At 56.2% G+C, this 15464-nt stretch overlaps 2 protein-coding genes across 2 annotated transcripts; one reads left to right on the top strand and one right to left on the bottom strand.

Annotated features, from left to right (window-relative positions):
• Positions 1-3733: 3733 nt before the first annotated feature.
• BESB_046200 (uncharacterized protein) lies at positions 3734-4440 on the top strand (the record flags this gene model as incomplete). The annotated part of the gene is made up of 3 exons (XM_029363071.1): positions 3734-3799; positions 3904-4168; positions 4211-4440. The coding sequence occupies 3 exons, from the start codon at positions 3734-3736 to the stop codon at positions 4438-4440; spliced, it is 561 nt and encodes a 186-aa protein (XP_029220437.1).
• A 1787-nt stretch (positions 4441-6227) lies between these two features.
• BESB_046210 (putative vacuolar sorting protein 35) lies at positions 6228-13163 on the bottom strand (the record flags this gene model as incomplete). The annotated part of the gene is made up of 14 exons (XM_029363072.1): positions 6228-6268; positions 6538-6627; positions 7074-7140; positions 7556-7708; positions 7961-8278; positions 8900-9093; positions 9278-9538; positions 9869-10187; positions 10260-10373; positions 10666-10733; positions 11085-11452; positions 11634-11943; positions 12424-12520; positions 13077-13163. 14 exons carry the CDS (start codon positions 13161-13163, stop codon positions 6228-6230), a joined length of 2487 nt encoding a protein of 828 aa, XP_029220438.1.
• Positions 13164-15464: the final 2301 nt, after the last annotated feature.

Consider the following 15464-nt stretch of genomic DNA (forward strand, 5'->3'; position numbering starts at 1 on the left):
CGACTTCTATCGTGGTTCCTAGGTAGAGCACACGTACTGTGGACAGGTAGTGCCACTCCCTGCAGTTCGTCGTTCCCCGATCATGGTGACTTTTTGCATGAGTCCCTTTGAGCCTCCCCACTTCACGGTCACGACGGTCAAATACTAAAGCACAAACATTTGCAATAGGAGCGGTTTTCCGGAGGTATTTGTCCCCCGGCAGCGGAATGATAGCCTGCGGAGGGGGCTCAGTAACACCCCCCCGCAGGATGACACGGCAGATACGTCTGAAGCTAAGGAGCCCATTGTGGTTTCTCTTGATGATACACTCACCCTGTATGCCACTCCACGTGGCTTCCTGTGCCAGTAGGGAATCATGCTGTGGTTCTGAACCTTCCCCTAAACCTGGCAGGGTCTGGTGTGTCTGATGCGGCATCTGGGTTCTGGTCCTGGATGAAGCTGGAACATGTGTTCAGCAGCCGTTGGTTAAGGTTTTACAACGCTGAGAGAAGAGCTGAAACGTGAAGGTGCATGCACAGCCACACTGTAACAAAAACCAGAGTGTCGAGAGTTTGCGAACCAGAACGCTTTGGCAGAATGTGATAAGACTCCTGAGTGGAGGGGAGGGGGGGCGTGAGGGGAGTGGTATTGAAGTTGTTGCTACGGGCATCTGCTGTACCACGTTTTAGTCAGTGAAGCGCCAGTAAAGATGTGCCGCTAGCTTTCGCGTGTACCAATTGTACCTGCAGGGGGGCCAATCATTGCAGGAGGTTTGCAACTGACGAGCCGGGTGCGGTCGACGAAGACGGCCAGACTTTCCGAGCGTCGGAACACGTTGGCGTAGTCTGTGGTGAAAAGTCAACGGAATATTGCAAATGCAGCATCTATGCAATGTAATAGATTGACAAGGGGGAGGCGGGGGGTGTGGTATCCGGCAGCCTTTACTGAAGTCCGTGCGACTCACTCTACGGGCTTTCGGGACAGATGCTTCGGCTTTCAGGCGTACCTGAACATCTATCTCAATCGAGGGATGCTGTGTGTGTGGCGACCTGTCCCTCATCGTCCTCTCAGTTGAGTCTGCGTATCCAGTATAGGCCTGCTCGGAAAGGTAGCGTGTCTCACTAGTTTGGGGTGCTGCTGTCGCGCTGTTATGCAGTGGACTTTCTATATCATCACACCCAGGACAACGAACGCAGGATGAGGAGCGGTAGTTAGGCTCAACTAGGCAGCCAGTGACTCCCAGTAAGAACTGCTTCCGCCGGCTGCCCGGGCGCCCCCCATGCAGTGACACCTTGATCCAGAATTCTAGAGGCAAGCACGCCCGTGTGAGAGGGATGCACGTTCTTGAACTGAGACAGAGAGCAAAACCTGGTGAGACGCTAGCGGTAACTTCCCCCGGCACCACGAGAAGTCCCAAGCACGGCAGCAAGGTATTGGGGGATGACAACAGATGAGGGACAGGACGGCGATGCACACAGTTTCGGCATCGCGGACTGACAAAATTTCCACACGATGAGATGCAAATGGGAACACCACTTCGGGCAGATTTGAACATTTGAGCCCGCAACTTCTGAAGTTCTGAACTACGGGAACTCTTAACCAGATTCTGTTGCATCCTTAGTCGCTGTATTGTGTTCACATACCACGAATCACTGGTGTAGCATACAAAACATTGCACGCCGAACCCTTCTCTACACTCTCGGTACGAGGCGTAACTTGGCACACAGCATTGAGTGAGACTAACAAGAGAAGCAGCGAGCGGCGCTAAGCAGCCGCATCTCAACGGGAGGCCAGCCAGCAGCGTTCTCTGTCACCGCTGCACGTTATCATGCGCTATAGCAGCTGTATTCGGGTGACGTTTCAGCCGTCAGCTTCAGCGCATAGGCATTCAGGGTTTATAAGGGAAGCATGCCACTGCGAATATGCTACCTGCCTGGTTCTGGCTTGTAACGGCATCGTAGAGGTCTTAGCAATGCAACATGATGACGTAAGTCCATTCGGAGCTAGTTCACCACGGAGTAGAATGAAACGAGACTTGGTACGAATGGGGGTCACCATAGTGAAACTGACAGAAGAAAACATAAAGTGCACAGCTCACTGCCTTCCTCAACTTCGATGACCACGCTTACGTGATGTCGAAATCGTAAGGCAAAACAGCTCTCGTCCCACACCTCCTCCTGGAGCAGGAGAGTTGCCTCACTCCCTGCAACTATAAAAGTGTACGGGCGCCCAGTCTGTAGCAGGTGAGGATGCAATGTTGCCGGAAACGGCCGTTGCGGCTTGCTATGAAATATCCAGAAACTAGAGACGAGACTGTGGCACTACTCGCTACACAGTTGTTTCAGCGACACGGTTCGCTGAGATGTAGGGTCAGCCCCACAGTGTGCTACTGTCGACCCCGGTGCGGATCACACCTGACGCTCTGTATGTCACCTCCGACGCTTGCGAATGTAAAAGAAAGCTTCGTAACGGAAAAGTGCTAACGGGTTGTGACACCCTGCCGCAGTGACTAACCTGCTTTCAGTCAGTTTAGCTTTTTTCGACGTTCGCCGGCTGATGCATCCTCCTCATGGAATATACGGATCACGTGCCCAATAAACCACGGAGACTTGAAGCGATGCCTCCGGCATCCGTAGGCGCACACACCGACATGCAGCGGGCAGCAGGCGTGTGCGCATTCCGCTGTAGATTCTTACGACGCGGACATTCGCCTCCCAGCCATCGTGACGACCGGTTAGATAACGAAGCCATTCATTATCACTAGCATCAGCAACCAGAAAAAGCAGCGAGAAAAGGGCACTGGAAAAGTACGAAGTCACGCGGACACGGCGGAGGCAGGCGCTGGTGTCCAGCCGTCCGTCAGGACACAGGGCAGTCAGCCGCCCTCCCTCCTAAGATGACCCCCCGATTTACAGGTCACATATCAATAAATTATTGCGGTGAAAAAGGAACATCTGCAATGCATTTCTGATGTAGTGTCTGACACACTGCCCCAACTACGTTGGAAAAAATGCGAACCTACTACTGACAAGTAGAGGCCAACCGACCGCCGTCACTGGCGGGTAAGCGCCATGGATCTGCATGGTGCTCGAGGCATCTGCATGCAGATGCCTCGAGCACCTCATGCCTGACCCTGGCGGAAGGTACAGAACATTTTTTCTGGCACCTGTCTGCTACTTCTTCCGCTTTTTTTCCGCTGCAACCATGCCTCTACTTTGAAGATATTCATCTGCTGCTGTGTGGCTGACCCCGTGCTGATGGGTCATGCGCTGGTCGGAGGACCCTGTGATTCTTGAGCCCTTGACGATTTGATTTTCGGTGTACTCTGCGGAAAGCACCAAAGCAACAACCAGCCCACGTCCGCTTTTGGGGCTGATCGTGTGCTCTTGTTTTTTCTGAGCACCGACCGGTTTTTCCAGTGCTAGCAGTCTGAGACACTCCATTTGTGGCTTCGGCGGATGAGGTGACCGTAACTGCGAGGCTGAGCCACAGCTCTCAACTGGAGGCGAAACGGGAAATTCTCGGCTTGCTTTGAGCCTGATATTTCGTGCGTTGGACAGAAGCTTCCAGCGGGGTTCAGGGTGACCACTCGAGGGTATCTTGGAACGTGAAAGGGCGCTCACTGCAAAACGCCGTCGCTGTGTCTCGACAATGGGGAGGGCGCGCGACATCGCGCACCAGACAGGCGCTAGCCGCAGTGACCCAGATCCTTCCCGCGGATGCATTGGACAAGAGTGCTTTGCAACTTATTGCGATGCGAACCGGGGTTTTCCTGTCGCTGATACGTGCCGAGGCCCTCGCTGCGCGTGTTGGGGCCCATGTAAGGAGCGCTTGCCGCAGTCCTCTGCTCTGAATGCATCAAATTGCACAGAGACATGGCCCCTGAGGCACGGGGTGAAACGCGCCCCGCACAACTGTATGCAGGTCCGCAACAAGCAACAGGGACAAGGGGTGTCACACCAGTCCTTTTGCTGCGCCACAAGCGACGAACGGCCTTCTTGGCGTGGGTCCTGCGAGGGAAGAACGCGGCCGTCGAATCTTCCGCGAAGCCGGTGGGAGCGAGAGAGACGAGGGTGCACTAATGCCGATGGGCCGCTGTCTCTGGGAATGGGAACCGGCGGCTCTGGTGGCGCTCTCAGTATTGCAGGCGTCGTCGTCACCGAACCCTCCCTTCCTGTTCTTGACAGGGGTATGGTCACCGCAACGGGGGCGTTCCTGCTTGTTTTCGCAGGGCTTCTCCTTGCCGTCTGCCTGTATACCATGGTCATATCTAAGTTTGACGGAAGCAGCGCCCCTGCGCGTGAGGGCGGACATGCAGAGACGCAGGTTGAAGGCGGAACGGCTTACGAAACGGTTCGCGACGACTACTACTATTGCCTCCTTGCGCCTCTCTCGCTTGTCACATTGTTCCCGTTCGTGCATTGGAATTGGCTGAGCATGAAATTCTACCGGCACGCTTGATTACGGCCTGAGAGTTGAGACAGCCAAATCCTCGGTCTTGCATCCGTGTAAGCTGGCAAGGAGGCGGTGGGCGTAGACTGCAGCCTCCGCCGGAAGCTCTACTGCTTTCGCGCTGACCTTTCGCGATTTCGTCTGCGGAAACACCGCTTGCACACGGAACCCGACAAGCGAAACGAACAGCGAGTCGAGGGGGGCGCGTCTGGTGGCGCCGTAAGAAGCAGTCGGTACGAGCGTTCCCTGTGATGAAAATCTGACGACGCGAGCATCGAGAGAGCTTCTCGATTGTGCTCAGCGCTAGCTCAGGCCTTCGCGAGGGGCTGAAGGACCATCGCAGACACTCAGAGAGCACAGTGATCTGCTTTGCGCGTGGCAGATGTTGAGTTTAAAACGACTCCCAGTGAGGATTAGCAGCCGTGTTGGTGCCTCTCTGAAGCCGTCCCCCGTAAACACAAACGTGTCACGGAGGAAGCGCGCCAGCATTTCTTGTTTGCTACGCATCACGTGCGTCTGCGCACGAATCTGAAGTGATGATAGGAACTTGAGCCCAGAGGGCCTCGCGCCGCACAGCCTCTGACCGGCCTCGAGGCGGCCTTCGTCTTCAAGCTACGCACGCCGAGCAGAGTGAGACTGTGGCGCACGCCTTTCGACTCAACTGACCGCCAATTCCTCCAGACAGATGCAGCGGAATACGCAGATGCAAAAACTGTTCTCAACGTGGGCCCTTGACCTCGTAGGAACGCGCGCGGGCGCGGCTACACATCGACACCTGTCTGCAAAGAGATGGGCGCCGGGAAGCGCACCGCCTCCTGCAGATGTGCTCGGTTGTAATCGTGGATACGCGACGACGCGCTGGCGAACGGGCGGACTGAAGGCACCGAAGCCCGTCGCTGGAAATGGGCGTGTTTGTGCGATGAGGACGAACCTCTTCGGTCTCGCTCTTCTGATTCAGTCCACTTTATCACACGCTCTCAGCCGCGAAGGCCGTCCTCTAGTATACAGCACGCATGCGGACGTGAGTGCAAGAGAGTGCGCAGATGGACCCTATCCGACGGCGGCTTCCTGCGAGCAGAGATCCGCTGTGTGAGGTCAGCTACGCGTGCGGATGAATCCATAGCAGGTGAACTCTACTCGAAATTCGTCGCCCTACTTTTTTCTTCCACAACTGAGACAAGCGGCCAACAGGAGAACGAGGAGAAACGCGCAGGTGACCGGCGGAAGCGAGAACGCACAACGCACATCAGGCGAGGAGGAGAGAGCACTGCCGAAAGCGAGAAGACTTGAAACAAAAAAGGCGGTGACAATGCAGAGGGACGTATGCTGATCGCATATGGCGAGAGGAGACAGGACACCTCAAAGTTTCTTTACAAACATGATGTGTTGTCGTGCTCCAAGAAGAGAAGCGAACGTGCCGTCAACCGGAGCCCGCGAGGCGGTGCCGCGCATGGGTACTCTCAGAAAAATCTGCACACAAGCGTCTTTGCGTGGGACAGAACGTACGAACTAGCGAACCAACTTCACAAAATTTCATGAAATTCGCATGCGCGTCTCCTCACCCCACAACCTCTCTCTATTGACCAACACGCGGCTTCGTAAAGAGGCCCCTGGCGTACACGGCGCGCAGCCCGCCTTGGTTAAAGGAGACCTCTACAGACACACACGAAAGAAACGAATTGCAAACACGACTACCCGCAAAGGAATAGTCAGCAAGCTGCGCAGAAAACGGGCGAGCCTTCCAGCAAAGGGAGCCTGCACCTGGGCGGCCTGATCCTGGCTCGACGTGCGCCTCCTTAGGACGAAGACACGCTGATTTCGTTGAGTCCCGTAAGGCCTGCACAGATGACCAGCGACAAAGAGGAAACAGCCGAACACGCAGATGGCGCACGCCAAAGCACACGAAGCCGCTGAAAGAGAAGAAAAAAACACGTCAAGACGCGCGGATTCGTCGAAAAACTCACACGCCCCAAGCCCGAATGCTATGCGGCTACGAAAAACCCTGGAACCCTTTTTGCACACGCGCAACACAAAAACATCCTAACCTAAATCGAAAACTACGTGACTCGAGACACTGTCAGCCACTGACGACAGGAAGAGATTTACCTCTCCATTTCGCTCCTTCGGTTTCCTTCTTGTGCTTCAGGTAGCGCACCGTGTTGCGGAAGTTGGCGAGCGCTTCTTCCTGCCCGGCCTCTGAAAGCACGGGAACGGTACAAGAATTCAATAGGCTACGCATCAGTAGTTGTGACGCCCGTGGCAAAACTCGTGTCGATCTGCCCGGGATACATGACTATGCTGCTGTGCTGACTCACGCATATATACAGATACGTATTTAGACGCTGAGAGACGCCTTCATCAATCGCCCCGTCTTCCAGCGGCATTTACAAAATTCTAAGAGGCGAGCATCACACACCAACACGACATACGGGCCTCTCTCTCCAAGGTGCGCATCTGCACACTGGGCGCTTGCCGCTGATGCGCCACTTTTGAGCAGGAATTGGTGAAGAAAATGCGCACTTCACTACTCTTGCCAAAGGCGACAAGAAAACCCACGTTTCGCAGCCACGAGCCACGCACGAAACAACATCCACCCCGGCGACTGCGCCGCCCGCGCCGTCCGCCCCGATCGCTCAACGCACCTTGGAGAGCGAAGTTAACGTGCTCTGCGCAGAGCGCGAGTAGGTTCTGAATGAAGTCGACTGTCACCTGAAAAACGAAAAAAAAAAAAATTCGAACCTGCACGACGAGCCGATTCCTCGCTGCGCCGCAGGCCTCCGCCCATCCAAGAAATTCCACACACGAGGAGACAGCTGCGAAGTGGAAGCTTATCAATCAAGAAATCAAACTTCTTCGTACGTTGCGCTGCAGCCGTTTTCGGCTTTCTCACGTCACACAAGCGCTTCGGTTCACCTGTGCATGTGGACACGCGCAAAAATACGTGATGCAGACACGTCACAGCACCCCCATCACGTCAGAACTCTACATGACATATATATGTATGTACGTACTTCTATAAGACGATTCTTTCAACGGGAGGCCTGCGAACGGATAAGTCTCCATGGCGCAAACTTTTTCGGCGTGAGATATTCTGCTCTACCGAGCGAGGACCGTCAACACTCACCTCGTGGTTATCCCGTTCGTAGTAGTATATGTATTTGTCTAGAATATCCGTGAAGAGGCCGACGTGCGTAGTGGAGGACTGCACAGCGATGTCGGCGATTTTCAAGCACTTCTGCAGGCACTCCAGAACTCGCCTCGAGTCGCGGACGCGCTCCTAAACGAAAACCAACGCAGTGGACCCTGAGGCCGATACACAAACAACATGAAGGACGCGCCGAAGGCCAAAGAAGCTTGCTGCAGACCTCTCTGTGTATGACGACGTAAATGACGGCCGCCAGATTATACACATGGGCTGTTCCACCAGAGTACGTGACGCCCTGCCCCCCGGCGTCAGGCCTTCCTCGCAAAGACACATGCAGATATTTAGGCTAAGAGAGAGAGACGTACGTTGATGGAGAGGACTCACGTTATTCCAGAAGAGATGCGAGCAGGCGAGGATCGCACGGCACTGGTCGGGTCGCTTGAGGAGCTTGGCGGCGTGCTGGGTGATTTTTGCGCTGATGTTTTCGTGGTTTTCTTTCTCCAGAGTGTGGATGTGCCCCACGACCGACCCGACAAACTCAGAGATCAAGTTGAACTGCGACTTGCTGTCTGAAATCTCCTCCTCGTAACACACCAAGGCCTGTGTGAGGTACTCGTAGGTGATGGCCTCGTAGGAGCCAGCCACGCGAAGATTCGCGTTGTCGGCGACGATCGCGGACATGAGAAATAGGCGAAGAGCGGTCTGCGGCGAAACCGAGGAAAGACACACGGTGGAGCGACGACTGAAGGACCCAGGGGGTTCACACAGCTGAAGCCACGGAGGAAGCACGGCGGACGCGAAGGGCGCGACCAAGGCTCCACAATGAAACAGAAACGCGCAAAAGTGCACTGCAGCTCACGTGGAGTTCACGTTCAATAGGAGCGCACGAGAGGAGACCGGAGGAAACTGTCACACGCCCACGCGGTTCACGAGACTCCTTCGGGTACCCTACGTAAATACATGCCGGCAGATATACGCATAAGCTTCTACCTATGCATAGATATACATGCATAGCTATACACATAGATATATCCATACATGCATACGTGGAAATATTCGTAGATATACATATACATACGAACGCATATACATACACATATAAATACATGCCACCCACAGTAGACACGAAGCACGCGCCCTCCAGGTCTCATCCATTCTTGAAAACACAGGGTAGATGCGCAGGACAAGCGCCGCGACGCGGAAGCGAGACACGAGGCGGAGATTCAAACGAAGGGAGATGTGAGGAAGAGGGAAACAGACGTTCAAGGGGACAAGCCTCTGCCTGTTCCTCCTATTGGTTAGTTCACGGACGAGGGAACTCACTTGGCCGTCGCACTGCACGAGCTGAGTGCAGGATCCGTGGACGAACTGGAAAACTTTCTTCGCAGAGACGCTGGGGGCTGGCAAGTCAGACTCCCCTCGCTGGTGCTGCTCAGCGCGGTCCAAGACGCGGGGGACGAGCTGCAGCGCGGCGATGACGAGCGGGGGCAGGGTGTATCGCAGACGCCGAAGACCGCCTGCGAAGCAAAAAAGGATTGTTTTGCAGCTTCCACTTACGCGCCGGTAGAGCCTTCGCAGGCGGCAGGCGGGGCGCCTCTTCCGTGCAAACGTGTCTACACGGACATGGATCTGGGTCGCGTTTCGTGCGACTTCCCAGCCCCTTGGCCAGCCGCGGCGTGTCTGCCGGCTGTTTTTTCTCACCCTCTCCGAACTTCTGTCGGGCGATGCACAGCAGCGCAAAGTGGAGGTCGGTGTCGGCGTTGTAGATGAGGTGGACGAGCTTGCTCACGCTCTGCTGCTCAGAGCTGAAGGCGGAGGACGCGCCGCTTTCTTCCTCGTCGACAGGCGTGTCTGGCCCGTCGAAGACCAGCGGAGAAATGAAGTCGAGGAAGCGCGTCAACGCCGACGGCTGATCTAGCGCGACGCTCGCCCCCAACACGGCGGAGACCATCGAGACGGCCACTGCAAAAAGAACCCAAAATACCGCGCAGCGCTCCTCCGGTCTCGACCATCACAGAGGCATCCGCGCCTTGAAGCGCTTGCCCCTTTTTGAAGTGCTTCGTGCAACTCGCTTTCTTCGCCTCCTCTCCCCGTGTATGCGCCGGAAGAAAGACGCTTCACTCCTCCTTTTCCTCCACAGCGAATTCCCCGGCCTTGCCGTAAGGCCACAGGACGCCCTCCGCCACCGCCACACTTCGTGCGCTTCCCGCCATAGAGCCGCCTCGCTTCCGCTTCCTCGCGCTGGCGCTGCGGCTGCCCGCCAGCTTCTTTTCGCGACTCGGTCGTTCCTACCTTGTTTGCGCGTGTCGTAGTCGAGAAAGCCCATGAGCGCGGGGAAGTGCTCCAGTTCGAGGACGGAGAGCGAGAGACTGCGCAACGGAGACGACAGGAGCTCGACGACTGCCTCCACGCCGGCCGGGGACAACTTCTCACGCCCCGAGGCGGCTGCACCGCCTTGCTGGTCACCGCCCAGCGACCTCGAGAGCAGCAGCGCCGTGGAGGCGAGAATGCCATCCACGTGATCGATGCGGTCCGGGTACAGCGTGAGGGCGAAGGAGAGGAAAGACATCTGCAGTTCCAGCAGCGACGTGAGGTCTGCGCAGCACGACGCCTTGCCGCCTGCGCCCTCGAGCCCCCCAGGGGCCAGCAGCCCCTGCGAGGCATCCACTCCAGGCACCTTGACGCCGTTGGACTGACCCGCCGCAGACGCGTCAGCAAGCGAAAGCAGGTAGCGATCCTGCAGCTCCAAAATGTACCGGCGGAAGATCGTGAACACGTCGACGTCCGCCGGCACACTCTGCAACCGCATGCAACATAGGAAATCCCGGGAAAACAGCCAGCTGAAAAGTCCGGGGGCAGACATCGCAACCGACTCATATGACAGCCCAACACGGCCACCCAGAGCCGCACACCTCGCTAAAACACTCCAGAAAAAAAAAAAAAACACACAAAATGACCACATGCCTATCCATCTGAAGCCGAGACCTCGACCGATCTCCACACGTCTCGAAGCGACGGCATCCCTCGTGATCCTTCCGCGGAACTCTCAAGAGAGACTCGCGCGGAGTCCTGCTGCCGCTTCCGCGTACCTCCGGCTCAGACTGAACAAAGTTGGCAAGGCGGTTGAGCAGATTTACGAAGATCGCCTTCAAGTCGACTGCACGCATAGCAGAAACAGCCGCACACAGCCATGAGCAACGTCGCTGAAATTTGATGGAGCAGAAGCAGCGCGAACCTGCTAGACTGCCTCCTCTCGTGCGACCCTCCAGAAAGATATATAAATAGATACATATATACATACAGGCACAGATACCTTCATTCCGCCCATCCTCTTTCTGCCTCTCATCTAAACGCTCACAAGGATACTACGCTCTGTCTGACAGCTGCTGGTTCCCTCTCCCTCGAGGGAAACTCAAAACACATGCGGGGACTCCACGTATTCCAGCCGCGGCTCTTTCGGCGGCTGCAGAGAAGGAGCTGCTGAACAACTTTCCAGTTCCCGCCGCACCTGAGGGCTGTACGTTGAGGCAAGCTTGGAGAAAGGGGTCGAGTGTTTGCAAGTGACATTCGTCTGAGAAGACTTGAATGATGCAGTCGAGGAGGTACTGCTGCGCCATGCCGTCTCGACAGCCGACGACTTGCTCGAGGAGTCGCGGCAGCGCCTCTTCCTTGTAGAACTCCACGCTCATGCCGTCGAGCTGCGCCATCCGAACAAGCGTTGAGCCGACGAGGACGCGCAGATCGTGGCGCTCCTTCTCCCTCTTTAGCCGCTCGCGCGCGCTCCCCTGGTGCTGGAGCCGCACCCAGAGACGCGCGGCCTCGGTGAAGTTCGTGAGGAGAAACGCGAACGCGTCGTTCATCGTGCCTCCGCCTTCCCTGCGAGACATCCACAGACACTCCGCACACCGCGGCGCGCAATCGAGACTGGATTCTCTAAACAAACGCGCGCGAGGGGGGGGGAAGCTCGTCGCCTCCAAGCACAGGAGTCTTCTGCGGCGTTGCAGACCGAGGCACGGAAGGTGCTCGACGTCGCCGCGGAGACATAGCTGCGGCGTACCTTTCGTACTCCGAGCCGACATCGGGGAGTTTGTCTTTGCACATTTGCGTGAGGTAGAAGCGGAGGAAAAGGCCGCGCATGGGGTGTTGAACGCCTTTGCAGAGCTCGGTCATGTCGCGCAGAATGTCGCACGCGGGCGCCTCGCGCGACTTGATGTAACTCGCTCCGACAGTGATAAGAAGATACAGCCGCGGCAGAATGTTCCCCGCATGCTGCACAGACTCGTACAACTCCGACATCTTGCGGTTGTGGCGCGACTTATCAGAAAAAAACGCGGAGAGATGCTGTAACTCGTGGAACACGAGCATGTCTAAAAACACACACACCGGATCCAACGCCCTTAACCGCTGAAAAAAGCCACGCTCCCCAAACGAAAAACCGACAGGGGCGGAGGGGGGGGGGAGGGCGCGGCGACCTGAGGGGGGGAAGGGTCCTTTCCCTCTCTATCACAGGGAGTGAAATTCAGACGCTCAAAACCGCAGAAAAACACCGCCGTCGAGGCGGGAGGCTGCCCACGAGTCTCCTGGAGTCCAGGCACCTTCCGTCCATGCGTCAGTAGAATCGCACACGGGTAGATGATGAGGAAAGGAAACCACTGTCTCCGAAACGTACAGCAAGGCGACGCCAGAAGCGCCTCACAGAAATGTAAGGCACGAGGGACACCTCGCCTGTTCGAGCGCGCGAGAGAAAAACCGGAAGCAAAAACCCCGCGACATAGACTGCAACCTGGATTTCAGCCAACAACAGTTTTAGAGATATCTGCCCTCAAAAACGCGATCCCTTTACTTACACAACTCATAGTAGGTCTTGGGAGACAGAAGGGAGGTGCGCAGCTCGCAGATCATATTCGACGCGTGCTTCAGCGCATCTCGCAAGTTGTCGCTATCCTGAAATAACGCCTCACAATGCCGCATCCGCGAGGCAATGCAAACTGAGGACGCCCGCACACAAGGCAGCAAAGACGCAACTACAACACGAGCTGTCTCAGCCGCCGACAGACGCGCACTCTTAAAATCGGCGACTGAAGCATGCTGGCATTGCGATAAGCCGCCCCCGATCTGTCGCTGCAATCACCTTCAAACCTCCAGACTGCACCGATACTAATCGAGGGAGGGAGAGGCGCACAACCGCATCAACCCCGAGCCGAATGCGAACTCGCTGACCGTCAGCGAGGGAGATGACAAAGAAACCTGGAAAATGCAGTAGCACGACCCTGTAGATACGTTCGACGAGCGAATACACAGTCGCTCTAAACTACCGAGGCAGCAGGAAACACGACAAGCTGCTGCAGACAAGCTTGCGCCATCCTCGCGTGGTGTGTGTCCAAGCGGCGGGCTCAAGAATTTGACGGCGCCCGTGGATACAGCGCCAATGGATAGTTCAGCTAAGCGCGACAGACATGCACGCAGAGAAGTCGCAGGGTTGCCCACGCAAGCGACTTACAATCGCTCGCTTCATGTAGCGCGCCTGCTCCTTCACAACTGCGGACGCCTCGTCCAGCAGTTTCTCCTGGTCGTGCTCCATAATCATTTTGAGAGAGACTGGTGAGAGTCAGATTTACGGAAAATTCCTCTCCAGGGTTCAAGCCCCAAAATGTCTGTACAGCGGACACTCGGGAGGGGCTAGGAAGCTGCTGCGCTGAAGCGGCTGGAGCTCGCTGACTTCAAAGGGGAAGAGACCGGAGAGGGATGCAGAGGCGGAGAGGACGACGAACAAAGGACAGAGCGCTAGCGACAGGCGTCGCCGCCGAGCAACGAGGGCCTAGTCGCACCCGAGACGTGAGGGCAGGGACCCTCCCACTGTCAGGATAGCAGTCAGCGGAAATCCCCCCGATAAAGGTGCGAAAAAACTCAGACCACAGTCCTGCAGCTTGCGGTGAAGGCACTCGCGGGACGGAGCGGCAGACTTCGAAAGCGACGACGCAGAGGGTCCCTAGAGAGAAATTCAAAAAGGCCGTGCCGGTTTAGACGCCACTCTACAGCGGCGAACGGCCGTGTCACGCGGGGAATGCTCGTGAACCGTAGCAACCGAGTCGCTTGGACATGCGCCCGCGAAAACGAGAGACGGCGAGCGAAACCGACGAGTGAACAACGTGGCGGTACGTAGATGCGCAGAAAAGCAGGCTTTAAACTTTGACAGGGGAAGAAGACGACGAGACGGCCTGCGAGATGCGGCGACAAAATCTGAGGCAACAGTGACCCGCGAAACAGTCGCGGAAGCGGCAGGAGCAGGGCACTTACGAAGCCGTGCAGGAACGACCGCGCTTCGAATTCAGGTCTTCAGTGAAGAGATGACATAATCTATAGAAAAACATCAGGCGTTTTCTCAACCCGGACTTAAACGCGGGTAACGAACCTCTCAACAAGCGACCGCGACGACGCGGATTGCTGGTGGTCACTCCAAGGGAGGCACGGGAGAAACAAAAAGCAGCTGAGCAAGCATGTGCTCCAAGGCAGTCGGCTTGTTTTCGTGTGCAGAAGTTACCGAAACCAGAAAGCCAGCAAAAAGCTAGAAGAGCCAGACTGTGCGCCATCCAATTTACAGTGGCGCGACAGAGGAGCTGCGGAAACAGGACTTTCAAGGGACGCACGAATGCGAGTGGTGTCTTGGACGCACTGAGGTGGCTGCACTTTCCTCGAACCTCACTCGTTTCACCCCATCACACAGGCCAAAAACCACCGCCCGCGTCAGTGGTATTTCGCTAGTCAGTTTGTCTAGACTGGATCGAACGCTTCAAACAAAAAGTAGAGACTCGCGATCCTGGGGCTTCAGCTGCGCGGGATGGCGGTAGCATCGCATCGCGCCGTATGAAGGCAGCTATCGGACTATACACGGTTACGCTTGGTGGCAGGTGACGCAGTGGCGGGTACTTACCACAAGAGAAAGGTTTATCGAACCCTATACGCGCGGTGCCATGCCACAAGACAAGCCTAACCCAAAAACTGAACTCTGGCGCTGCTTTGCCTCCGTTCAGCGGGTGCACATCTGAGAGAAAGGCGAGAGTACGTTCTCAGGGGGTTGGCTAGCGCCGCGGCATGCACAGAACTTCGCAAATGCGTTTCAGTCGTCATTCCCCATGGTATTTGCTCTCAACATCAGTGTAGATCGAGTTCACAACACCCGCGAGCATCGAAGTATTGAGTCCATCGCCGGCAGCCTGGCGCGGCTGGCCTGGCCTGCCTCATGCAGCAGCGCGCCCTGCTGGCAGTGGAAATTTAGGGTTGAAATTTCAGACATTTGAGGCTTACACACACATTACGAGATGCCCTGATGCGCAAGACAACTACGTCTGTGAGCCAACGATCGTAAATCCATTATTCTGAGGTAGACCTTCGCACGCAGGACTGCCGCTGCGGGCGATACAGATACTCAGCTGCAGGCGGGGTTACCCTTTCTGAACGAACTCTGGGGCTGCGGTGCGAAAAGCGCACATCACGGGAGATGCATGGGAACAGGCGAGGCGCCACAGCTGAAAAGTGAGACAAGAAGCGGCGCCTCCCTAGTCTCGGTAACCGATCCTCCGTCTAGCGGCGCACTGCGCGACGGTAGGTCGTTCCAGTTGATGCACGAAAAACTGACCAGATGTGCTGCGGTTGTCAAACTGCGGCTGGCTGTCTATGCTTGGTGTGTTCCCTCATATGTATCTTCGACGCTGAAAGCATTTAATTTTCCTGTTCTGTAGTCGCAGACCGTAACCCGTAAGGCCATAGATCAACCTCGCACGGCTGCGGCGCCTATTAGAAGAAGCTGGCCGCCTCGTATCACGTCTGCATGGAAATATCGCAGCCCGCGCGGAGAAAAAACCCAAAACACCCACTAAGCCAAGCGTAT

This window comes from Besnoitia besnoiti, chromosome III, assembly GCF_002563875.1.
Source record: "Besnoitia besnoiti strain Bb-Ger1 chromosome III, whole genome shotgun sequence".
Taxonomy (NCBI): Eukaryota; Apicomplexa; class Conoidasida; order Eucoccidiorida; family Sarcocystidae; genus Besnoitia; species Besnoitia besnoiti.